The sequence below is a fragment of the Cataglyphis hispanica genome, chromosome 12, assembly GCF_021464435.1.
Source record: "Cataglyphis hispanica isolate Lineage 1 chromosome 12, ULB_Chis1_1.0, whole genome shotgun sequence".
Classification (NCBI taxonomy): Eukaryota; Metazoa; Arthropoda; class Insecta; order Hymenoptera; family Formicidae; genus Cataglyphis; species Cataglyphis hispanica.
The window spans coordinates 1,023,392-1,050,142 of NC_065965.1; the positions used below are offsets into that span (position 1 = coordinate 1,023,392).

At 32.6% G+C, this 26,751-nt stretch overlaps 6 protein-coding genes across 10 annotated transcripts in view; 4 read left to right on the forward strand and 2 right to left on the reverse strand.

Moving 5' to 3' along the window:
• Positions 1-2,472: 2,472 nt before the first annotated feature.
• On the forward strand, positions 2,473-5,654 carry LOC126853411 (protein UBASH3A homolog). Its single transcript, XM_050599126.1, has 4 exons — positions 2,473-2,756; positions 3,227-3,464; positions 3,573-4,274; positions 4,363-5,654. The coding sequence occupies exons 1-4, from the start codon at positions 2,650-2,652 to the stop codon at positions 5,152-5,154; spliced, it is 1,839 nt and encodes a 612-aa protein (XP_050455083.1). The 5' UTR covers positions 2,473-2,649; the 3' UTR covers positions 5,155-5,654.
• Positions 5,655-6,385: 731 nt separating this feature from the next.
• Positions 6,386-7,671, reverse strand: LOC126853419 (electron transfer flavoprotein subunit beta). The gene is made up of 3 exons (XM_050599142.1): positions 7,459-7,671; positions 6,931-7,329; positions 6,386-6,864 (listed from the first exon to the last, which is right to left on the reverse strand). The coding sequence occupies exons 1-3, from the start codon at positions 7,507-7,509 to the stop codon at positions 6,553-6,555; spliced, it is 762 nt and encodes a 253-aa protein (XP_050455099.1). The 5' UTR covers positions 7,510-7,671; the 3' UTR covers positions 6,386-6,552.
• A 1,372-nt stretch (positions 7,672-9,043) lies between these two features.
• LOC126853409 (protein crooked neck) lies at positions 9,044-12,020 on the reverse strand. 2 transcript variants are annotated; one of them, XM_050599125.1, is made up of 3 exons: positions 11,878-12,020; positions 11,528-11,677; positions 9,044-11,362 (listed from the first exon to the last, which is right to left on the reverse strand). In XM_050599125.1, exon 3 carries the CDS (start codon positions 11,265-11,267, stop codon positions 9,258-9,260), a length of 2,010 nt encoding a protein of 669 aa, XP_050455082.1. In that variant the 5' UTR covers positions 11,268-11,362; positions 11,528-11,677; positions 11,878-12,020; the 3' UTR covers positions 9,044-9,257. The 2 variants fall into 2 exon arrangements, with proteins under 2 accessions (XP_050455082.1, XP_050455081.1); XM_050599124.1 differs by having other exon boundaries at positions 11,786-11,995.
• A 375-nt stretch (positions 12,021-12,395) lies between these two features.
• LOC126853418 (transcription initiation factor IIB) lies at positions 12,396-15,413 on the forward strand. The gene is made up of 5 exons (XM_050599140.1): positions 12,396-12,486; positions 12,942-13,052; positions 13,133-13,319; positions 13,403-13,873; positions 13,949-15,413. Exons 1-5 carry the CDS (start codon positions 12,470-12,472, stop codon positions 14,108-14,110), a joined length of 948 nt encoding a protein of 315 aa, XP_050455097.1. The 5' UTR covers positions 12,396-12,469; the 3' UTR covers positions 14,111-15,413.
• A 282-nt stretch (positions 15,414-15,695) lies between these two features.
• Positions 15,696-17,183, forward strand: LOC126853421 (exocyst complex component 4). Of its 3 annotated transcripts, none has more exons than XM_050599147.1 (5): positions 15,696-15,835; positions 16,198-16,286; positions 16,407-16,568; positions 16,650-16,819; positions 16,909-17,183. In XM_050599147.1, the coding sequence occupies exons 2-5, from the start codon at positions 16,230-16,232 to the stop codon at positions 17,000-17,002; spliced, it is 483 nt and encodes a 160-aa protein (XP_050455104.1). In that variant the 5' UTR covers positions 15,696-15,835; positions 16,198-16,229; the 3' UTR covers positions 17,003-17,183. The 3 variants fall into 3 exon arrangements, with proteins under 3 accessions (XP_050455104.1, XP_050455105.1, XP_050455103.1); XM_050599148.1 differs by having other exon boundaries at positions 15,723-16,003; positions 16,230-16,286; XM_050599146.1 differs by having other exon boundaries at positions 15,723-15,976.
• Positions 17,184-17,632: 449 nt separating this feature from the next.
• The window catches only part of LOC126853407 (aryl hydrocarbon receptor nuclear translocator-like protein 1), an 83,961-nt gene continuing 74,842 nt past the window's right edge, over positions 17,633-26,751 (forward strand). The window contains exon 1 of one of the 2 annotated variants that reach the window (XM_050599122.1): positions 17,633-18,272. The gene's annotated coding sequence lies outside the window, so the exon portion shown is untranslated. The remainder of the gene's footprint in view (positions 18,273-26,751) is intronic. The other variant, XM_050599119.1, reaches the window with a different exon arrangement.

Genomic DNA, 26,751 nt, shown 5'->3' on the forward strand with positions numbered 1-26,751 from the left:
TGATTATTCCATTCTTACGCTCATCGTTTTAACCAGCGAAATTAATCGACAGTGATATCTGATTTGAAAAGTAGAGCGATGTATATCCTAAATGTTATGCAGAAATAAAATATTGTAGCTCTCGTAAATCTGCGTAAAATGTAGCGTAATGCAAATTCAAGAGAGACGAATTGTACTTGATAAAGATAAACACGCCATAAAGAATAGATCATTTGTACAAAAGGTACAAATTTTAATCAAATCGTTGTGAATGACTACGATTGCGGTAGAATCTTGATGAAATTTTGAACCGTTAATTTCCAAGACAGAGAAAATCTGTCGCTATGTCAGACATATGTCAAAATGTGCAATATTATTGTAGATACTCAAGTCAAATATCAAGAAGCAATTGTTATTATTTAGTGGACTTTAGCATAATTTATCTAGCTATATGGACACACAGATATTATGATAGTATGGATAAAATAAAATACAATATTATATAAGTGAAATACGAATCTTTTTACATATGTAAAGTTGAGAGATGATTTAAATAATTATATTAGATTATTACAGAATATTATTACATATAATAATGTGGTTATTATTGTTATACATCTAGGATTATTAATATAATAATTATCATTATATTTAAATCATTTCTCTCATTAATTTATTATTAATTATATAAACTTAAAAAAAATCCGTTTGCTAGTACTTGTCAAATAATTTTTTGCGGGATCTACGGGAATTGTACAGAAACTCTAAGAGATAATAAGAAATTCTCTGTTTTTATTTTATTCATACTACTTGCTTGAGTATAATGGATATTACGTATATTTTTCATTTAAATATGTGTTTGACTCTCTATTTCGCTTTAATAATATACAATAATATTTATATAAAATATTTATTTGATCAAAGACACGTTAAAATATGTTACTTAAATCTTTATAATTTAATTATTAAATATTTGGGGCGAATTGATGAAATTATCTCGCAGTTCAATAATGTCTAAAGCTTCGTCGAACAGTCCATGAGTGTCTTAATTACATCGATTTTTTTAAGGATATGATGGATAAAGGATGTACGAATTGCGAGCGAAGAATCCCATAAGAAACGAACAATAACGTGCATAATACGTTACTTTACCTATATTTTATATATAAATATTATATATACATAGAGGAGAAGTATGTATATATATATATATATATATATATATATATATATATATATATATATACTATAACTTTTTTATTACTTCTGTACCGAAATATTGCAGCGTGAAGAGTGTTTGTAACAGAATGCCGTAACGAATGAAAAACAAAAATATATAAATCCACGTGCCACTGAATCCACGTGTCACTGCTTTTTCTCTTTTTTTTTACATTAACCACAGATTTCTACATATTAAACTAGACCCCCGCCAATAGCGGTAACACAAATAATGTAAGGGCAGCCATATCAAATTGGGCAGAATATATTAGTTGTACAGCCCAGTATGCTACAAATCATTTGCTTATTTCTTATTTATACATGTGCATTTGATATATTTCTTACTATGTTATTTTTAGTTTAAGATTAATTATCAAGCTTTATCAAAAAAGATGCGATATATCGAATTATTCTGTCCAATTATATATGACTGTCCTTGTATCACATTTCACCATATGAGGTTTATGTGTGTTAGTAGTCTAGTATTAATATATAGTAAAGTCTATGGTGTCGTATAACGAATATGAAAAACAAAAATATATAAATCGATGTGTCATACTGCGTTTTCTCTTTCTTTTTACACTAACTCTAAATAATAATCGCGTTAATTGTGTGCTATTGTTGAAATTGTTGTGGAGTACATGGTGAAAGAAGAAACGAAGAAAAGTGAAATACAGATTATATGAAATATAATTTTTATCTTAGATTTTTTTAATGAATTATATTTTACAACTTTTCCCTGATGTATATTTTTTATAGATAGAATGAGTTTTTAATAAAATATCGAAAAAAATTATAACGTTCAATTTTACATACATTTTCAGAAAAGAAGTATTTCAATTTTTGAACCAAAAATATTGAAAAAATATAAAACTACATCGTTAATATTTTATAAGATATTAAAATTAATTTAATTATCAATTTCTATAATTTTAAATTTTTTTATCGAAATGAATCAATTAATTCAGTTTCTAAAGTTATTTACTAAAAGATTGTAAAATTAAGTTGTTAAAAGATCAACAAGAAAGAAAAAGAGAGGAAGATATATATATATATATATATATATATATATATATATATATATATATATATAGGAAAAATAGATATCATATTGCACGAAAGATTAGCATTATTTAATCTGATTTAATCTTTCTCTGATATTATCAATGATAATGTTCAATACAACATTTTAGAAACCTTTAACTGTATTTTTCACGATAAATTACAATTAATTTGTAATATCGTATAATATTACATTTTTACCTTTTTATTTTATTTCCTGATGAGTGATTTGTTCTTCGTTGTTGAGATCCGATAGCGATAACCGGCTAATTTAAAAAAAAATTCCTCTATTACAGTCTGTACTCTATATCTGTACCCTCTGTGATAGAGATCGCATGACGATTGGCTAACCTGAAGAATAAACGTCAGTAAACGCAGTTATGTACCGTCATGGCGACGTTGCCGCCGCGGAAAAATCCGACTCCTACGAAAATTTCGAAACAGCATTTGACACCATTGCAAACGCTCCTGCAGTTGGGTTTCCCAAAACACCGAGCGTACGTAGGGCTATATGACATAAAATTATGTTTACATGATTATGATGACATATTATCGATGCGTGTGTCTTATTCGTTGTAAACAAACAGCTGTCAAACGTGGCCTTGAATAGCATTATTTCGTATTTTGTTTTCTCTCGATCAAGCAAAATTTATCTTTATAAATCCTGATATTTAAATTTTTAAATAAATTGTCTTTGATATTTTAATATTGGTTATATTATTTAAAATTTTAGTTAAGTTGCTTTTTCTCTATAATATTCTATCACTAATATTCTATCTCTTTATCTCTGAATAAATAAATTGATCTGTCTATTTCTCTCCCTTTAACATTACATATACATATATATATATATATATTTTTTTTTATATCTAATTTTTATATGACATTTTTTTATCTGAATATTTGAAAAAAATAGAATGATTTGATTTTGATATTTACATTCAATGATGGTGTTGTGTATTTTTAGGGAAAGGGCATTAGCTGCAACAGGATATCGTGGTGTGCAATTAGCTTCAGATTGGCTGCTGGCACATGTGAGGGATCCAACTTTGGATTCTGATATACAGCGGCAATATGTTCTGTATGCTTGTCCGACAGGATCATTAGCTGAACAGCTCGAGCTGTTTTGGTCAGAAAGTAAAGATCTAGGGTGGAACGGTGCTCACAGCTTTATACCGCATATTACTCTTATCTCCTTCTTCAATGTAAGATATCTCTAATTTTATTTATCTGAAAACAAGATATTTTATATACTTGACATTTTTAAATTTATACTTAAATACATATTCCACCATTTTCACATATTTTTATAGGCCCCTGATGAATGTACAGAAGAATTAGTAAATGCTCTTGAGAATGTGGTTCAGGATGGATTACATGAACATATTGAGCTAGAGACATATGTTTCGCCTAATTTTATGGGCCTTTTTGTCAAGGATGTAAATGCGGAAGGACTGAAAAACATTGCTGTTCGCTATGCCAATAAAATTAATGCTCTAGGTATCACTGCCGAACCGCAAATAAAATCTCTGCATCTTACACTGGCTTACCAGTTCCCCAGCAATTTATTCCAGCCCCTTCGCTCGATGGTCGAAAAATTAAGGCCGAACACGTCGGCTAACTGGGAGCTTAGATTATACTCGAGGGATTCAAGATTACAAAATTTGCATGTGCACAAAGTGACGCACGCCCATGTGCCCCGGGAACACGACGAATTAGAATTAAGAGTAGGAGATTACATTTACGTTCCAGAGGGAGCGTGTAGCGCATCCACAGACGGCTGGGTAGAGGGTATCTCTTGGTTGACCGGGATATCGGGTCATTTTCCATTGAACCATACCAAGAGGACTGCAGAATCGGATTCGTGGACATTGCACACTACTGTGCCGATCATTAATGTTAAATGTGAGAGCACAGAAGAGGAGGAGATCCCAAAAGTTAGAAGACCACCGCCGGTTCTGTCTCCGAGCGACTCCGTTGATACACCTGATGGGATTCCCATCGCCGATGAACCAGTAATTATTTCTGAAATATATTTTGTTTTTTGTCATCTATAATCATTGGCGAATTCATACAACAGATATCGTTTCCAAACCTTTTCAGATGGCAGCATCAGAAGCACCTCAAGCACCGTCCAGAGAGATCTTCATATGTCGACATGGCGAGAGAGTGGATTTTACTTTTGGCACATGGATACCGTATTGTTTCGAGTCAAACGGTTCCTATGTGCGCCGTGACTTGAATATGCCCAAGGAAGTACCATCCAGGAACATCCAGGACTTTCAAAATGACAGCCCGTTGACCACCGTAGGTGAGATGCAGGCAAGTTTGGTAGGTGAAGCCATGAAGTCATCGAGTATTAAGATTGATGTAGCCTTCACGTCGCCGTCGTTGCGTTGCGTTCAGACGCTCGCCCATATTCTAAAGGGATTCGAATCTGACATTCCGATCAAAGTAGAGCCAGGTTTGATAGAATGGTTGGCATGGTATCCAAATGGCATACCTGTCTGGATGACTTCCGAAGAGTTGGTAAAGGCAGGTTTCAATGTGGATCTTGATTACGATCCGATCGTAAAAGCTAAAGAGCTTCCTCCAAAAGAGAATGCCGCGCAGTATTATGAACGTAGTTACGAGCTAATCAAAAAGATCATAGAAAATACAGTTGGTAATATTTTAATAGTGGCACATGCAGCTTCTTTAGCAGCTTGCACCAAACAATTGACTGGTGGTAAGGTACCCCCGGCAGCCGAAGTAACTAGATTAGTTCAAAGAGTACCTTATCTGGCGTGCTTGACTGCACGTCAAGGTATAGATGGCTGGCAGCTCCATTCTCCTCCCTTTCCACCGATTACTCATACTAGCAATAGCAGATTCGATTGGAAGGTTCTAATGTAATAATGTAATAATGTTGCGTGCAAGGTTCTAATGTAATAATGTTTAACTTTTGTTGAGGAAGACATTTTACACAAAACCTATGTATACACACACACACACACACACACACACACACATGCATATATATATATATATATATATATATATATATATATATATATATATACATATATATACAAAAGACTGTTATAATACAATGAATTTTTATGCAAGGCTGTTTCCAATGTCAATGATGTTGAAACAAAAATATTCCAACGAATCAAAAAAAAAGTTATAGAAAAATATTTGACATTTACAAAACATGATTAAAAAAAGAAAAAGAAAAAAAAACAAGATCTAGCTCGACAGTTAAAATATATTTATTTCTTCAGAAAATGATATACGGGTATTGAAGTATAGTTTTATCTCTTAATGATGGTTATATAGAATACAAATACTAGCCAAAATGTTATTATTGGTATATCATGTATACCAATTTCTACTAAATATCTAATATATATATATATATATATATATATATATATATATATATATATATATATATATATGATATATACTAGTCTTGATTGGATACATTTTCTTGCCGAATCTTGGATAAGGCACTAAATAAATAATTAAAAAATGTTTGAATATTTTAAAGTAACATGCTATTTTCCGATTAATATTCATATAACTATTCATATTTCTCTTCAAAATGTTATAACGCGACACATTAAAGTTGTAGAGATATAGAGAAACCGATATGAAATGCATGTACGCATATTATTTGTGATTTTTTGTCGATAGAGAAATATTTCTATACGACTTTTATCAACATTTCTTGAAAATTTTAAAATTACGACATGTCAATTAAGTGTGACATTAAATCTAATTTAATAATATGTGCATTGCATCATAATAAATTAATGCATAGAATAATAACATATTTATAGTTATCGTTATTGATGTTACCTTTTACAGAAAAGAAAAATGATACATTTATATAAATGTATATATTTAGATATAATCGATTTTCAAAAAATATATATTTGATGTTCCACTTTTTTTTTTAAATAGATTCATTACTTGGAAAGTATTGGAAAGGAACGCAAACAGATCTTTGCGTATTATATGAATATTATATGCTTATATACATACATACATATATATATATGTATGTATATAAATATATAGACAGTATTTTATTAAATATATATTACAATCTGTGTAATATATATTACTAAATACTTGATTTTTTCTCTATTTTCGTGTAATATAAATTTATTGAAAATACAACTTCATATACAATTTCTGATAATGTACAAAAATATTATGCTATATACAAAAGGAAGTATTAAAATATAACAAGGCTTAAAAACTTTTATTATATTTTTTATAATTACCCTGTATAAAAGTCGGCTAAATGTGGCCGCCTTCCTTCAATTTGCTTATCAAGGTGTCGACGTCCGGTAATATGGCACCAGCCTGCCTAGCTGGTGGATCTTCTACCGAGAGTATCTCAATTCTCGGCGTTGTATCTACTCCGAGATCTTTCGGAGTAATCTTTTTAATGGGTTTTTTCTTAGCTTTCATAATATTTGGCAAAGTCGCGTAACGCGGTTCATTCAAGCGAAGATCGGCGCTCAAGACTGCAGGAGTTTTCATCTTAATTACCTCTAATCCACCATCAATTTCACGTGTAACAGTCAATTCACCATTATTGTTCTCAACCTGAATAGAAAAAAAAAAAAAAATAAGATATTGGAATAATAATATGAAATTTTATTGCCTTATTACCTTACTGCAAAATGTTCCAGCTGGCCAATCCAAGACACCGGCAGTCATTTGTGCAGTTTGATTGTTATCATCATCTATGGCTTGTTTGCCAAGTATTATCAAATCCACTTTCTCTTCTTGCGCCAATTTTGCCAATATCTTTGAGACATGAATAGGCTGCAATGTCTGGTATTCAGGGCCAGATACTTCTACGTGAATGCCACGGTCTGCACCCATGGCGAGCGCAGTCCTAATTGTATCCTGCGACTGAGCTGGTCCACAGCTGACCGCTATCACTTCTTGGGCAATTTTCTTTTCTTTCATTCTAACTGCTTCCTCTATAGCTATCTCATCAAAGGGATTCATCGAATGTTTAATGCCATCCGTAACCACTCCAGATTTATCTGGTTTGACACGAATCTAAAAATGTAAATTGAAAAAATACATGAAAACGAATATGTTTTATACAATGAATTGTCAGAAATAGTTTAAGAGTTTTTTTCTAGTACATTATTGTATTTTATTAAAATTTAAAGAAAACATATTTACCTTTACTGCATAATCTATTACTCTTTTTACACCTACAAGCACACGTGCCATTTTCGCTCAATAAAAATATTCAACTATTCTCGTTAAATTATTTTTAATTAAATGTAATAATAAACGATGGGCTTATCTTTCGTATCTCCTTCAAACGTAACTCAAAGTCCAAAGTCTGAATTATTGTGTAAGATCACAGATTAGTAGACAGCCGAAGGCCCGAATGAAGGCGAGACCAGTATTTTTCATTGGTTTCAGCGCCATACCATAGTAATGGCCAAAGCAGTAATTACGTTTCCAAGGTAAAGTCGCGCCGTTAACACGATGGTAATAAGTTTTCGTAGTCAAAAGTCGCATCGTTAATACAGTAATGCTTTCCATTTAATCAAAAACATTAAAAATTATTTACATTAAAATTTCTTTCTTTTTTCAATATCCACGTGTAAATGGAAAACAACAAGGAATATGAGTTTTATGTTTTAGAAAAGTTTGGAAAACTGCTTTCTTAATAATTAATTATTTTATTTATAATTTCATAATAAACAAATAATATAATTATGCAATATAATTATGCAGAAAAAAACATGATTTGAAATATTTATCGTACAAAATTTGTTCCATAATCAGATATATTATATATTTTTTAAAGTTTATTTTACACAAAAAAGTAAAATTAATATCTAATTATATATATATATATATATATATATATATATATATATATATATATATATATATATATAAAGCGTGTGTTGTGTAATTTCTTTTATATGTGTAAATATATCACTTAAAAATAATAAAAATAAAAATAAAATTTTATTAATAATAAATTAATAATAAATTTTTATTGTTTAATAATATATTTATCTCTCTATTACAAATTGTCCTAACTTCTCATCGCCCACTTGTCGGCAACAAGCTTGTAGCGAACGAGATGAGCATTGAGAGTGAAGAGCAAGACGAATATATGAATGCGAGTAAGACAATAGGAATGAGACAATCATAAAAGCAAACAAGAAGAAAATAGCAACGTCCAAAGAAGATACGAAGATCGAGCCTTTGCTGTCCTTTTTTTCACTCGCTCTTATTGTCTCGTTCGCTTCTGATAAGACAATAAGAGTGAGCGAGACAATCACAGGAGTGAGCGAAAGAGGAGTATTCATAAAAGCTCGATCTTGATCCTCGAATCTTCTTTGCACGTTGTTATTTCTTCTCGCTCACTTTTGTCATTGTCTCGCTCACTCTTATCATTGTCTCAGGAGCGAGCGAGACAATAAGAGGCAAGTCTCTCTCACATTTCATTGGTCTCATGATGAATTAGCCTGGATTCGAACCAGGGGCAAATTCTTTTGATAAAATCAACAGAATTTAGCCTAGACTCAAATCAGGGGCAAGTGTGTTGCACGGAAATGCCAGTCGCGCCTTTGGCTATCTGTCTATTAATTTGTGGTAATTATTATGACCAACTTAGAAAATGAAAATAGCATAGCAAGGAACGCGGAATATTCTAATTATATGATTGGATCAATGGCCTGGTGTTACTTTTTCTCCCACATTTTATTTCATTAGAGATTAGAAAAAAGAGCGAAAAAAGAAATCAAGTTGTTTTTATTCTGCCCCTCTCTTTTTACATGTTTTAGAATTATTATTTACATGTTCAGAATTCAAACTTTACAACTTATACACCTTTATATTGGAAACTATGAAATATAAAAATAATACTATCTAATCAAATGTAATCATACACACATCCACACATATGTACAGATATATATACACACAATTATATATACATATATAAAATTATCTTAAGATTCGCTTTTCTTTCTCCAAGCCTTTGCAGAAGCCAAAAACTTTAGGTTCGGCCTCTGCGATTCGTCTTCTGGAAATACAAAGTCTAAAACTTCCTCCCAGCCGTCGTCGCTGCCGTCTTCGCCGACGACGCGCCTCTTCTTCTTCACCCTACGCGGCATTTTCTCCATAATCTTCGCGAGACTTTCCGCGGTGCCCTTCTCACTCTCGAAATCTTTCCACGCTTCCAATAGCAATACTCGACTCTCGGTATCGCCGCTGGATCTCAGCGCGTCGTTTCCGCGCTCGAAGATACGTCTCGCCAAAACGACGTTGTCTGGGTTATCCTCCAGCTGCGGATTGAGTAGCTCAAATTTTGCATACGCTATCCAGACCTTGACATGTAACGTACGCTCTAACAATCGTTCGAACAGCTGACGGGCGTTTTCCGTCTCGCCTTGGGCAATTTCAAAATCGATATACGATTTCCACAGCAGCTCCGGCATGTCCAGCCGAGGTCGTGCGACAGCGCATTCGTATATCGCCCGGGCGCGATCTATCTCGCCCAATCGCGTCTCCAGCTCGGCGAATCGCATCCAAGTGGTGCAGTTCTCCGGCCCAAACTCGAGGAATTTCTCGTAAAGCTTCCGACAACGATCAAACTCCACCAGCTGTATCTCGAGATCAATATAGTTTCGGAAAAGCTTGTCCGATGGACATATTCCCAACGCCAATCCCAATGTTTTTCTCGCCTTAGCCAGATTCTTTTGTCGTATCTCGAAGTACGCGTAAAGAAGCCAGATTTTCGAAAAGGTAAATTGCTTGTGCGGTATAAGGTCGAGGCATACTTTGTACACCTGTCGGCACCGTTCGATATCCTTTGCCTCAAGTTCCTCGAAAAGAGCGTACTTGATCCATAAATAGATGTATCTTCGCCAAAATTGTTTTTCCTTGGTGGGCGGCACATTAGCTATCGCTCGCTCATAAGTTTCACGAATCACGTCAACGTTACCTTCCGACTCCACCAATCTCAAGTAATCGAACCACGCGTCGTAATTAGAGGGATTCTCTTTAATCTCCTGTTCGTATTGATATTTCCGCTTACTGACTATTACGTCTTCGATACCTGAGCGATCGCCGTACTTCTTTTCGTGAATCGTATACGCCTTGTAGATCTCCTGAGTGTTGCTCTTCGGTAAATGATCGAGCGCGTATTTGTAAATTACACGAGCACGATCGTGTTCTCGTTGACCCTCTTCGAATTTGGCGAACGCCAAAAACAGCTTCTCATCAAGACCTTCGTCTCCATAAAAGCTTACAGCTCGTTCATATACCGCACGCGCACCCTTGATGAATCCATACGACTCTTCGAAGCGGGCGTACTTTATCCAGTGCTTCACATCTGGATGAACCATTACAAAGCGCTCATAGATTTGTCGAGCTCGATCTATCTCCTTGTAACGAAGCTCGAACTTTATGTATGTCTGCCAGGCCTGCTCGTCCGGTTCCCACTCCATCCATCGCTCAAAAACTTGACGTGCACCAGCGATATTCTCCAAAGTCTCTTCCATATAAGTGTATTTATACCAGAATTGATTGGCCCGCGGCAGCAGGGTCACCGCCCTATCCCATAAATTTCTGGCGTGATTTACCTGTCGATTGCGCATTTCCATCTCCGTATATTTGAGCCATAATGCAATATTTCGATGATCCACTTCCAGCGCTCGCTCGTAGATGGATCTCGCTCGCTGTATCTGTTTTTGCGATTCCTCCCATTGCGCGTACTTAGTCCAATTCGTAATAATCATGCGGTTTTTACGAATTATATCCTCGAACGCTTTGCGCTTGCGATGCTGGTAGTCCGCGAGTTCATGAGGATCTGATATTTTTTGTTTCGGCGGTGGCGGCAGTATCTCCAAGTCGCGCTCCTTTGCTTCACGCAACAACTGCTCCGCGGTGATTTGTATCTCCGCGGGCGCTTTGTTTTTTACCTTTGCCACTTTGGGCATTTTCTGTGATTTTTCCATCTTTTATAAATTAGACTATGTTAGGATTAGAATCTATGCTGGATCGAATCCTTCAATCTTTATGGCACTATTCAATGCTATATATACTATTTTCGCTGTAACAAAAATAATAGTTTAAATTTTAATAGCAACTTGTAAATTATTTTTCAAAATTCTTCTAAATGAATTAGCTACGCATGTTTTGTAATAAATTATGACAGGTAGATAGATTAAGTTAAGATTTTTTATCTTCTATAAAATGCCATATCATGTTTTCTTACATTTTCTATTCACTACTTTATCTTCACTCTTGCGAATTTTGTTCTCTTATCTCTAATAAGGAAATATATTAACTTGTTATTCAATATTATTAACTTGTGTCTTCCGATATTTTCCAGCTTCAGTCAATGCATTGCATCATATTATTTTTGCTATAACATAGAAATAATTAATAATTAATAATTTTGATGATATAATTTTGCTGTAAATTATTTGAAACTTTTTCAAAGTTCTTGTAAACAATGAATTAATTACGCTACCTCGTAATAGGTTATAATAGGTAGATAAATTGAGTTGAGATTCTTCGTTTTCTGTGGAACGCTGTATCATGTTTTTTAATATTCTTACTTACTTTTTATCTTCACTCTTACGGATCTTTTTCTCTTATCACAATGGAATTATTCGTGCTTTTCTCAATTATATGTAGGATAAAGGAAATATCTGTGCGAAGTTGCTACGAGGTTAAAACCAAAAAGGGATTGAAAGTTTAGCGTAACGGATGTGAACAATCAAGTGCGTTCTATCAAGGTGCGATTTATTAAGATACTATTGAGACGCGCGTTGCTATTGGCTGTTACAGGCCTCTTCTTTTCTGATTGGCCGCACAATGTGACAACTGAATAGTTAAATCTTATAGAATGAGGGTTCTATTTTTAAAAATGATTTGAAAATTTTTAAAAAATTAATTAAAAACAAAAAAATAATGTGTGCAAATTATATTAATTAATTAATTTATATTTATATATAGTTATTTAACCTCTTTGCGATATTTTACCAAAATTTAAATATACTCATCACATATACGTGACTGTAATCGCCAATATTACGTTGCGCATGCGCGAGAAAGGGAGCCAAAATATTGGTTCGACGATCTCACATACTTTAGACACTGCGACTGTAATAATATTGGATAGATTGGAGCAAATGCGAAAATCAGCGAAAATATGGCAAGTTCATCACGGTAAGTTCTGCAAAATTACAATATTATTTTTGAGAAATTATTATCGGTGATATTATCAATAATAATTGTCAAGCGAGTCGCACTCTAGATATTATCGATAACGAATTAAAATAAAGATTAAGATCGCGTATAGTTGTATAAGATTTTATTTACTGTACCAGGTGTACTTTCAATCTCAGCGTAAGGATAAATTAATTGCAATGAGACTTTAGGCGGCAAAATAAATTTTTTTATAAAAGTAAAACGCTGCATTATGCATCAATATACTAATAACGTTTATAACTAGAGATGCGATTGCGTCGAAGAAGTTATTTATTTGTTTACATTGTTTACATGTTTGCACAATCAGGCACTGTTTATCTATTGCCTGATTATGTAATATGACTTAATATATAGGATATTTGAGATATAGAACATAGATTTAAAATCTTTAGTTTTAACACTGTTTTTTACAGAAATGATACAAATAAGATTTGTTGTTACGCACATCCAGATGCCCCACTTATAGAAGATTACAGAGCAGGAGACCAGATTTGCTCGGAATGCGGATTAGTTGTAGGGGATAGGTAACAACGCAATAAATAAGGACATAAAATTAATTATATAACAGATATGATATTCTTATATTTATTTTCCTATGCCACAGAGTGATAGATGTAGGTTCTGAATGGAGAACATTTAGCAATGAAAAATCAGGAATAGATCCATCGCGTGTTGGTGGACCGGAGAATCCTCTTTTGAATGGTGCAGATTTGTCCACAATGATTGGACCTGGAACGGGCGCTGCATCTTTTGATGGTTTTGGTACTGCCAAATATCAAAATCGGCGTACAGTTAGTATTATATTTTTTTTCTTTAATATTTTGCACAATGTGCGAATTGTATTAAACTTAGCAAAAATATATATTTTTTTTAGATGAGCAGTTCTGACAGAGCTCTGCTTAATGCATTTCGCGAAATCAATGGTATGGCAGATCGTATTAATTTGCCAAAAACTATTGTGGACAGAGCTAATACGTTGTTTAAGCAAGTGCACGATGGCAAAAACTTGAAAGGTCGCGCGAACGATGCGATCGCTTCGGCGTGTTTGTACATCGCCTGTCGGCAGGAGGGCGTGCCGCGCACATTCAAAGAGATTTGCGCCGTCAGCAAGATAAGCAAGAAAGAGATTGGTCGATGTTTCAAGTTGATTCTCAAGGCCCTTGAAACAAGCGTCGATCTCATTACTACAGGCGATTTTATGTCTAGATTCTGCTCCAATCTTGGTCTTCCCAATATGGTGCAGAGGGCTGCTACACATATTGCCAGGAAAGCTGTGGAGATTGATATTGTACCTGGCAGATCGCCTATTTCAGTTGCAGCTGCAGCGATTTACATGGCATCACAGGTGTGCAAAACATATTCTATAAGAACACAGAAATAATACTGCATTCTATAACCTGTATTATTTTATTTTACACAGGCTTCAGAAGACAAGAGGTCGCAGAAGGAAATTGGAGATATTGCAGGTGTTGCAGATGTTACAATTCGACAATCGTACAAATTAATGTATCCACATGCCAGTAAGCTCTTCCCAGAAGATTTCAGATTTGCCACACCGATCGATCAGTTACCGCAGATGTAAAGTTAGAAAAGACTCACTTCATTCTTTTGAAGTATATATTTAATCATTATATTATATTTTAAAGGACTAATTGTTTTTCATCACAAGCAATCAAATGTAGGTAATCCAGTCATTTTATTCACAAGGCACATTCCTAAGCAATTTATACAGTTCAACAATTTTTTAACTTGTCGATAACAGCAAGTTAATCTTTTTCTTCTTCTACTTTATTTTATTTTGTTTCTCAGAAGTATTGGTGCCTGGATAGTATATATTGCATGTATTTTATAGTTTATGTGTTCTGCTGTATAAAAATTATTACCTAACACAGTGCATATTTTGTTGTGTATGCTACATATAATACTTTCTGTTATTTTCTTTTTTATTTACAATTTTATAATTTATAAAGTACAAAGAGAGAATTATTTATCGATGATTTTTTTTTTTAGTAACACTGTGTAAGTAAAGAAATTCTTATAAAATGGCCTTAAATTAAAATTTGAAAATTACATATATAGTTAATATCATTATAATAAATTATGTAATTAATATTGTGTAATAGTAATAGTATAAGTGTAATTGTAAAAGAATAATAATAGGAGTAAAGCAGATGGGTCTATGTCAAATCTTTATGACACATAGATCGATAATGTTTTATGATGTCATCTCGTTATTTTAATGAAGTTAAATGAATCGGTCCAACATTTGGCACTAAGCCTATAATATTTTATTTGATCTTTTCTAGACGTTTTGACTGAAAATCAAAACACAGTTGGGGGGCTTTAGATTCTGTTTAATATACTATGTGTATATATACCTATAATTACACAATTATAGTTATATTAATTGCATACAATTTTCTATAAATGTATATAATTGATACCATTAATATGATTATGTAAGTAATACATAGTATGAATGATATAATGCCTGCATATATTTGCAAATCAGAAATATTTTAAAATATGAACAAAAAAGAAAAATGTAAAACAAAAATGATGGATTATACTAAACTTTTTTCTAATTCTTTTATTTTCTTCATTTAATATTATAATTGAAATTTTTTTTATATACACATGCTAGTATTGTTTTGTCAGAACTGAGAGCTGGAGAATATTGTATAATAAGAGTGTATAAAATTTACTGTGATATATTTAAAAAGTGAAAAAAGTAAAACTATGTATATCGCAAATAATTCTAATTTGTCAATTTATATCTAAGTTTGTCAAAGACTTCAAAAGCTGTTAAACAAAACTGTAAAGTATTTTTAAACATATACAGATTATATATATTATATAAACTGATTATGTATTGTGTTATATATTAATATTCCCTGTTCTCTTAAATCAATATAATAAATTTATATTTATCATCTTTCACACATATATATTTTACTTATTTTGTATTGCTAGTGATAAGCGAATTTAATAATAAAATATAATTCTGATAACTATTATTTTCATTTTTCTAATATATATATATATATAAAGCTGTATCTGTGTATATATATATATATATATATATATATATACACACACACACACACACACACACAGATACAGCTTTTTATAAGAATATCTTTCAACATTTTTAAGTTTGACTTGTTCATAATGGTGTGACTCAAAGTGTTTCCTTAATTGCACTTTGTTGCACTTGAAGTACGAAAAGAACAGAAAGCATAGCTGTCAAGGACGGATCTTTACCGCTATACTTTACTAGTTTTCTCTTTATTCCTTCAAGGCCTAAGTATACATTTATTTTATTTTAAAGTGCAAAAAAGTGTATTTTACAAAAATGACAAATCTTGTCATACATGGACATAAACATTAACTTAACCTATTGTGGCAATTAAGCTGCAATTAAATTCAATACATACGTTTTATTTTAGTAAATATCAAAAATTTTGCATTTTAAGTACACTAGTGATTTAGCTTTTTTTTTTGATTTATATAATTTTTTATATTATGTGTAGTTAATAAAAATTATAGTTTAATTAAAATATATATATATAAGTTTATAAACATATTACTTTTGATTCAAGTATCTAATATACCAGCAAATGTTATTTTAATATAAAAATAAGATAATAATTTTTTTTCATTTTTTAGGAAGCTGTTCACGTACACAATTGGATTATAAGATGAATACGATACCTCCTGTTAAACCACCGCGTGGGATTAAGCCGACGAAAGAAACGGCAAGTAAATTTTACAATTGAATTGTTTTCTGTTTCTGAATTTATAGTTAAGACAAATTGTACAAATTATTAGAGAAATATTTACTTGTATCTTTTATATAAATCTCATATATCTTATAGAGTGGTCTATTGATCTCTGTGATTCGTGCTTTATCAGCAAGCGAGACAAATGAACAACGGGAGATTGAAAAGGCTAAGTTGGAAAAAGAGTACAAACGTAGCGATCAACGCTTGGAAGAATTAGTTTCATTGTATGATCAAGATCTCATGGAAGTTATGCAAGTAAATACAGATATATCTGAGTGTAATGAGAAATATACATACTTACAACTATGTATTGTAGCATATTATACTTTATTTCAGATATTTAGTGCATTATCTGAGAAGGTCACATCATTGCGAGAAAAAATTCATGCTGTAAAGGAGAATTTAAATGCCTGTAAGCAATTATTAAGATGTAAACGAGAGGAGTTATTGAATTTGTGGCTAGAAGGAATAGAACACAAACAAGTTTTACATCTTCTAAAAGACGTGTAAGTTATTTATGCATATATTTAAGATTTCTCTCTCTAAAATAAAAGATATGAAAAAGATATAATCTTTTTAATTTCATTAATTTTAGGTCATCAGATTCATGCGGACGTATAATATCTTTAACAGAGCCTGAGCCATTACAATTACCCAATATATCACATGATCCCTTAGCAGATCAATAAAAATTTAATCCTGAGTGTATTATATTTAACGATTCAAAAATCATATATTTAATTTTAATTGTATATAACAATAAAAAATATAAATTTTTTCAATAGATTTAAGTAAGATAGTACAAGTTTATATTTTATATGTTATGTAAGAAAAAAATAAAAGATGCATTTGTCATTTTTTTCTTGTTAATATTGCTTTTTTTAATTACGGACAGCTGAATCTTGCTATTTTTTTTTTTTTGCATGAAACTTAATAAGTTGTATGACAGGAGAGAAAAAAAAATATTACAATTAATCTTGAAAGTAAAAGAATATTGAATAAGTTTAAAGATAATTGATAAAGATGTAGTATTATATAATAACATTCATTTTTTTTCAAAATTATTCCTTTTTTGCAGTCCTAAATACGATGGAGTAAACAATAATATCTTTGAGAAAAATATACTTAAGAATAAAAGTTGCTCAACAAGCAATGTCTGATGAAAATTAACAATGCAAAGGATTCTAGTCATTTAGAGAATAATTATGCCCGACTATGATTCGAAATTCGAAATTTGTGCAAGAGTAATGACGTTGCAAAAATCCTCGAAATATCGACCAATCAGTACCGTCGATAGATCTCGAATCGCAGTCGGACAATGAACGCGCCGCGATGTAGTCGTATTCGCATCGCTCCGTATTTATCGCGATTATTTCCGCGTAAAAATGAATCGCAAGTGTCTCAAAACAAGCATCAGACATTCGTATTACCGTAGTAGACACTGCTATTAAACGTCAATATCGCGATATCGACGGATCGGTTCTATCTGAGATCGTAAAAATATCTACAATTTCTCTGCAAAAATTGTAATTTCGCGATTCGTATATCGTACGAACATAGTCGCTGAATTCGTAGCGACTACGTCACGCTCGCGAACCGTCAACCGTCAAGTACGACGACGGAATCGACGGAAACTATATCGCGACAACAAGAAACATGGCGGCATTGCGCAGCTCCGAACGCGAAGAGGTTGGGGCTGGTTAAAAGCGCACCTTCTTATACGCATTATTACACGCGTATCGCATACAGCGCGACGCCCGCGAGCCGCTTTGACAGAATCGGGAGAGTGAACACGCGATGAGCGCGCGCCGCGCTCTGTGACAGATTATGTGCGGTGTTTTGTGACGAAAAAGAAATCCGCCGACCTGGGAAATCTATCTATATACGTCCGGAGAGTATCATCGCACGCGCATCGACGACGTACAATTATTATTCGACAGTCTCTCCAGTTTCTGTAAGGTATGTGGGATTGTTTTTTTCACTACTTTGCGCGTCGAGTTAGCTCCTCTCTCTCTCTCTCTCTCTCTCTCTCTCTCCCCCCCCCTCTCTCTCTCTCTCTCTCTTATTTACGTCCTACGTCGTTTCGCGGTGCTTTATCAAATCATGCGATATCGAGCTACGTGTAATCGTGATCCACCCTCGAAATTATTGTCACGCCATACGTGTCAGACGATCGAGTATGTTGGAGCAGGCTCTCGTTTCGGGTGTGTTCCTCCCGTGTTGTCATATTGCCGGCAAAGGGCAATGACTTCTAAAGCGCATCGCCCTCGAGAGAGAGAGAGAGAGAGAGACGGCGCTTATCTCCCGAGAACACGATGTTAGCGACTTAAAACGCGTTAATAATTCCGTCCGTTTGCTTCTTATTCCGGATAAAGGAGGTTATGACGGATTGGGGTAGGCCTTATGAGAGCGATTTGCCGTCATGAATGTTTGCGCGATCAGATAACAACGATTTACCTAATTCTCGCTGATGTCCTTCCGATCGAATTATCTTCGTTGATTATTTTCGTGATGCGATCTGATCGCCGACGTGTCTCTGACAAGCTTCAATCGATTTGTTTCACCGATAAATATAAACACACACACACACACACACACTATATATATATATATATATATACACACACATATATATAATAAGCGTAAAAATTTGGGATGATAAGTGATTTTTCGAATGTAGAGAAAGAAAAGAAAGAGATCGATAATCTAGACAAGAAAGGAGAAATTTATTTCGAACGTATAATCCCGCGAAAGAGCGTAATCATCGAGATTCTTAAGGATTATCGCTGGTTGAAATACAGGAAGAAGAGCGCATACACACACACACACACACACGTGTGTGTGCATAAGCTGGATAATGTACATTTGTGATAAATAGGTCAGACACTTCTCAATATCGCGGTCGTTGACCCGGGACTCACTCGAGTCCCGCCGATAAAGCAGAACGTTAATTGTCTTGATTCATTATCTATATGCGCGTCGACGTGATAGAGGTCACTACGCGGTATATATTTCTAATTCACGTGTAATTATTTTTTTTTCTTGCTTATTACGTTGCTGGACAATGCTTATCGAAATGCTTAATTTTGTTGTTTTTTTTTGTTTTTTTTTTTTAATATTCTTGAAAATTCTTCATGATGATATTTCTAAAGATATAAAGTGAAAATAATAAAATAAAAATGAATATATTTTTAATAATATATCTTTGTTTATAATATAATCTGCGTTTTTTCCTTGAAGAGTGTTGCTTCTTTCAATGTTACTCACTTTGCCGTTAAATAATTCTATCATGTTTTCCTATAATATATCTAAAGAATAAAAATTTGTTTGATATTTATTAATTTATAAATATTACTTAATTAATCAGAAACTTTCGATGACAACGAATATGTTAATTTGCTACGGAAAATAGTAAAGGAAAACGTCTAATCTTCGAATAATTTTATATAATTCATATAATCGATTTGTAATATGATTTTATATCGCTTTGCTAATGTTCACTTTTGTTAATCGATAAGGAGACCTATATAGTTCGCATTTATATGTGTACAAGCTATTGAATTTTCCAGCGGCGTTGTTAAATTTATCGGAATAGCTAAGCGTGGATAAAGAGAAAAAGGTCAATGTTTCGTATATTTAAATTTCGATGATCGTGAGAAGACAAAACGTGCCGGCCTTGAACCCCAAAACTATATTCGACATTGTGTTTCATTTTGTTCTGCAAGATTGACCTTATCATTTTTCGTCGGAGTTTTAAAAATTTATTGTTTTATGTGAGTTGCAGGAAAAGTTCTTTTAAAAACAAAAAACGAATCAATTAAAATAAAATGCGAATATGTACCAGCATCCCAGTGAAATGCTGATCGATCTTCAAGAGTTCTATTATTATGTTTATTCTAAAATTAAGTTTTTGTATAATATTGAGCATTTCCTTGCATTTTCTAAAAAAGTTTTAAGCATTAGCAATATTAAAATATGTTTTAAATAATTTTTTTTTGCCCTAGAATGTCATTGATAGATACAAAAATGAGACATTGTTCTATTTTTAAGAGTTTTGATATAATTTTGAGCATTTTAATTTAATATTAGAATTTTTTAGAATATGCAAGAATATGTTGAGAATTATACGAGAACTGTTTTGAAACAAATATATATTGTAAAATCTGATAAAAAAATGAGAGGAAATTTTTGCAAAACAATGTGAACGTTTTAGGCGTTTTAATTTTTCTGTGACTTTTTCTTTTATTTAACGGATAGAACTTTGTTTAAACTATCAATAAGTATAGAATTATGAAAATAAAGCCAAATCTTAATTGTTTAGAAATTTTTACAAAATGATTCACACCAGATTCACACAAACTATATTTTTTAAATTCTTAATTTTTAAAATTTTTAAAAGTTTAGAAGATAAAATTATTTTTTGTTTTTACATTTTTTTTTTATACACGGTCTATTATTTTTTTCCTTACAAAAATTATCGATTAAAAATTAATTTAATATTGAATATTTATTTAATTAAAGTTAAAAAAATAATTTATTTAATTAAAGTTAGTTTTAATAAATTATTTCTTAAAATTGATTCCAACGTAACAAATAACTATAGTTATCAGAACTATAGTTATATCGATCAGTATTCGTGAGATGTGTTATTACGTCATAGAATTTGCTATACTTTTTTAATGGAATTATTGTACTTTCTACAAAATTTTCGTACTTTCCTGTTATATTTTCTTCCATGGGCAGCTTGTGTAATAATTTAGGATATATATAAACATTCATTCGCGAAGTTTTAGGTACATATATGATTGATCGTTCGTCTGGCAAATAAAAAAATGTACGAAGTCATGTGTATAAAAGTTACATAACTTTAATATTAAAATATTAGACTGCACAGTGTAATTTGACCGAGTAAATAACTGCCTGAATAAAGTTTAATTTTAGACTTCAATGAAGTTTGAATATAAATCGAAACGGCATTGCTTCGCATTTTAAAGTTATCAAGGACAACGATCATAGTATGCGATACGGATACTATAGCAAAGTCGAGCTGAACAAACAACCGCAAGAAAACTGGACAATCCTACGGTTTACATTGTAAAAGCGTTTACATTGTAAAAAGGTTGAATTTAAGATTGGAAACCGATATGAAGAGATATCTTGCAGCGTTTCTCCTCGGTTTAATCCTGTACAAGAGCAAAATTCTGCGCAATATGAGATGAGGATTAGAGTCTAAATGTCTCTTTCAGAATTGAAAATATAATAAAAAATATGTATTGTAGAATGTGCAATTTATACATATTAAACATTTTTAACACATTTTATATAAATAGAATATAAAAAATAATTTTATATTTTAAGAATTTTTTTTTGTCGATTCTAAATTTCTGAACTTAATATTATTTTTTAATGATATTAGGATACATGATTCATTTTATCTTACTTATCAGCGGCAATATGCGTGGAATTGAAAAATACAGTAGTTCTATTAATAAAAAAAAAAAAGAATAAATGAGATAACCCTCTTCTAATAAAATATGAGTTTAAGAGAAAAATATTATATTTATTATGTTTGTTTTTCTATATATTTTTCTTAATTCGCAAAAAACTAACATATTTTGGAAAATTCTACGCCTAGATTTTCATATTGCGTGATAGTTTAGAGCGACAGAATGCGATCATCGATTTAATAAAGCCTCTCTCTTTTTATTGCTATGCCGATCGAGCAAATCTTAACTCTACAATCGCATTTTTACTCCTATTTTTGTATGTGCCTGTGATGATGAGCTAATTATGATCTCAGGTATGAGGGAACGATTCGCCGATCAATCGTCACGATCGTTCACCCAATTACCTTCGGAACTCGTAACTCCGGATTTTTTTTTTTTTACGGAATTAACCAACAGAGGATGTACTCATCAAAAGTCTCGAGTATATTCGCTTAACGATTCTTCATACGAAAAATATTAAAAATGAACTTTAGCGAGATTCATTCTCGACATACAGATGTATTTCTACTTAAGCTAGTTTGCCTCATCATATTGAAAGTCGCATTATACATATCTCATTTAATACCACTATTTATCGAATTATATATTCTATGAAAGCTCGATATTAATGTTTAACAAATTTTAGAATCATAATCAATTTTCCAAATTTTTTAATAAATTGTTTTATAATAAATGTGTAACTAAAGATGTACATTTTTTTATTAAATATTATATTGCTCTTTTTGAATACACTTTATTTTGTATATAAAAATAAAAATTTTGTGTCTTTATTTTTTTCAAAACGGTACATTTCATAAAAAATGTATAAAATTTTTCTTATTTCTCATGTATAAAAATAATATTTTTTTGACATGTATAAAACTCTTCTTGCTTATATCATATTTTCGAAATTTTTGAAAATATATTTATATTTTAAAACTTTCTTTTAAAAACTGATGTATCTTTTTTTTCAAATTTATTTAAATAGCGTATTTTATATGGATTAGGATTTTCCTTGTCCTTTTTATCGAGAATTTAAAGGTGGCATACGATGCACCGCGAATATATACGGGTGGTATATACTCTTCGTTCAAGGATATACACAGGCTCTCGTTAAAAATCGCGTCATTTGCCGTGCGCGATAAGCGTCTACATTGTAGTATGTACGCTTCAAATTGTTCTGCAGTAAAGTCCACAATCATTATTGTAGAAGATATAGAAAAATATGCAGAGCCACAGCGAGCGACTACATGGGGCGCTATGCGCTGGCAATAATGCATTCGACATCTCATAAATTCTACCGATGACTAATGGCATCCGCGCGCGCAAAAGCAAAGATGTCATATCATCATCGATCAGTTGTTGTAACGGCACCCGTTATAATTCGCTATTCTCCGCGAAAACAATGGTAACCGTTTCCTCACATTGAAACTCACAAACGCATTTTAATCCTCGATTTTCTCAAATGCTCCCCGTAAATTACGCAAGCGCCATTCATCGTCTTCGTTAAAGTGTCATAGCTACATTCGTCGGGCCATTATTAATCAGTTTACCGTAACGTTGGTTTAAGAAATCATTAATAATTGTGCGTCTATCGTAAATCATCACCCAACTAGTATTACGCTTCAAAAGGTACTCCTATTTAAGGTATGTATTCGGATTCCACATTTAGCTCCGTACTGTTTGATTTTCATTTGGTTGGACCTTTCCGAGTGATAGCGGTGTTTGCTTAATGTAGAAATCGATTAAACGTCACTGTTTGGGTTATAGCCAAGTACTTGGTTATATACTATCAATTCACGAACAGAATTACAATTGTTTCCCATTATTTTCCAGTTTCTTGTACGCTTTATTAATTTACTTTACAATACAGTTTCAATTACAACGCTGCAAGTTACATATTTTTTTCCGAAATTTTTATTATTATCTTTTTTAATGCATGATTCTTTGTTCAGTTTATTGCAACAGAAAGGGATTTTCCGCGACGTAAAAAATGAAAAAGTTTTTTAATCGCAGTAGCAACCGCTATCACGTACCGATATCTACAGTCTTTTATTTAATTACCACCAATTTCTTATTGTCATCGCGAATAATACGCGATAGAAATTTTCATTAAATACATAGTACTATTTAAATACCATACACCCGATCCTGTCGCGTTTAAAACACGATTTTGTAAAAGCAACCTAATATCAAATGTAATATATACGCGAATGACATTTCACGTTCGGGTTGCCGTCAGTTCCGCCGGTTAGGTATTATCGAAACAGTAAATTTAACAATACGATCCCGATATAGCGTATATCGAAACAGAAACGCTATTCATTCATCCTGACCCAGATATCTCACCCAGGTCTCTCCGTTTCGTCGTATTTATAGGAAGTATCTTGGCTCGATCATTTTCTATTCGATCTGATCTGATCGTCGCCGGGATCGTCGTCAGGATATTGTGCAAAAGAAGACACGCTGTTTGGAATTTCAATAACAATCAGTAACGATCAGTTAATACAACTTTTAGCACAAGTAATCGGACACTATTGGATCGATTCTATAGATATCCGAGCTATAGTACGTTAAACGGTATGCGAAATTGATCTAAGTTGTAGAATTTTCTAAATCATGATGTAATTATGAGATTTTACTTCTTTTTTTTTATATTGACGTTAATGTGTGCGTTATATGATAATCTTTACAAAAAAGTAGTTTTAATATTATTATTTTCAAATTTATTTGCCATTGCATTTTTATAATTAATATATTTAATGTTGCAAAAAAAAAAAAAAATATTATTTTTGAGGTATTGTCGATTCAATAAAGGTTTATTCCATTTTTTCGTGATCGAAAGCTTGAGTGAGCAACTTAATGAGAACGGCTGTAATCCATTATAAATCGACGAAGAAAAATGGAACACCATCCGTCATCTTGTACGGAAAATTATGCGAGAGTTTCTCTCGGGTAAATACTGTTGCGGCGTTTTGTCGAACAAAGGAGAAACATGGTGAGACTTTCTATCGGCCCTGCTCTTGATCGATTTGGTCCAGGTCGAATTGTCGTGACGTGTCCGAGTTGCAACACAAAAACAAACCGTGGCGAAATCATGGCGAAACAATTGCTGCAAGCATCCTTTAATTTTAATTAAGGCGAGCTGCATATTTAAGTGGTCGCGTGTGCAACAATGTTGACAATGAATTATTGTTATCGATGGCATCGTTAATTTCTCGATTTTAATGCAATTCGAAGATCCGCCGCGGGCCTTGCACATAAATTTCCACACAAATTATTGCCGGTGAGCTTATCATCATGACAACGTAATTCATCATGTTCTAAATACAGGCTTTTCGTGGAACAGAGCTCTACCTCGTGTTCATTTTCACCCGCGCAAATATCCATTTTAACTATTTTATTTATATATATATTTTTTTTGTTATTTATAATCAACCTTTCTTGCAAAATTGATCGCACAAATTATGACCGTTCTCTCTCTCTCTCTCTCTCTCTCTCTTTTTCTCTATAGAACAAGTTTATATTTTCCATTTAATCTTCGAAAATATCAGACCTTTTTTTTTAGCACAATCAATGCACATCGTGAGATTTTTGATTTTCTTTTTAATTGAAGGATAAATGTGTGTGTATATTTAAGAAAATTTTAGAGCAAAAAATCTGATATTTTATAGTATAAATAAATGGTTAAGACCAACATTGGATTTAAATGTGCATTGTAAGATTAGGCAAGTACATTCCAAACACCCCGTACATCGAATGCATGATTTCATCTTGTTAGATTTGCGCGGTTTAGAAGTCTGTGCTTTTTATAAATGGGGAAACTTCGGGTAGAATAATTTTGCGCGTCAACTAGCGATAATTAACGATCGCGAGTGTTGAATCGCAAAGAACGCAGGGCGGATATTTTAGAATCACGATTCATGATATCAGCCATTCGTTGCGAACACGTCCGCGTACGGATTGTGCAACTTGGGACGCTATTAGTCTTCATTAGAAACAGAATCGCGCGAATCTTGCGTCGCATTTACGGACTAAACATAAATCTATCCTTACATTAATCGCGTCGCGTTGCAACGGCAATAACAAATTTTCCGTAATACATTGTATGTCTGTTGAATCCATCATTGTTGACAACATTGATATATGTCTAACGGTATACGCGATAATTTCTTGCACTGTCGCAATGTGATTTGCAATCTAATTGTTACTTTGAAAGTACGTGTGTATAAATATAATTATACGCAATTAACGTAGGATAATATAAATAACGATAATATTGCTCGTTGGAAGTTATTGTCTCGTTATAGAAAATTTCAAATTAAGGCGAATCATAACTTCAAACATCTTAGTTTACCGATTATAATCGTATGATTAAATCATCATTCGTTATCGACTCGATTATCGCGCGGTTTCACTTTTAAGATCGCTCGTTAATCTCGAAGTTCCATCGCGAAAATTTCATAATCGAACGTCATTCGGTAATTGTTGAATTTTCTTATTATTATTTAATAGTCTTCTTTTTACGAGCTTCTCGCGCAATTTTCTCGTAATTTTCGATAAAGCAGAGATCGTTCATACATTATCGAGCTCCGTGGCGTCATCAGCGACTTCTAAAGCGGTCGTACATAGTTAATTAGTAGAAGAATGTTCGCCGATTAAACTAGGTCACGCGACTGACGTCCGTCTCCATGCTTGACCGGATGATAATAGTTATTTTTACCCCTTCGAGATGCGAAGAAAGAGAGAAAGAGAGCTACAATGAGAGAGCGCAAATTGCAGGGGGGGGTGGCATTGTTGACATCATCACGCATTCTCGCATTGTTCACGTGAACGAACGTTACCGCATCTCGTCGATTCGTTTCGAAAGCGAAGAAGTTCAAGGACACCTGCCTGAATATTTGTCATCCATGTTCAGACTAATCGATCAATCATTAATTTCACCGTCAACC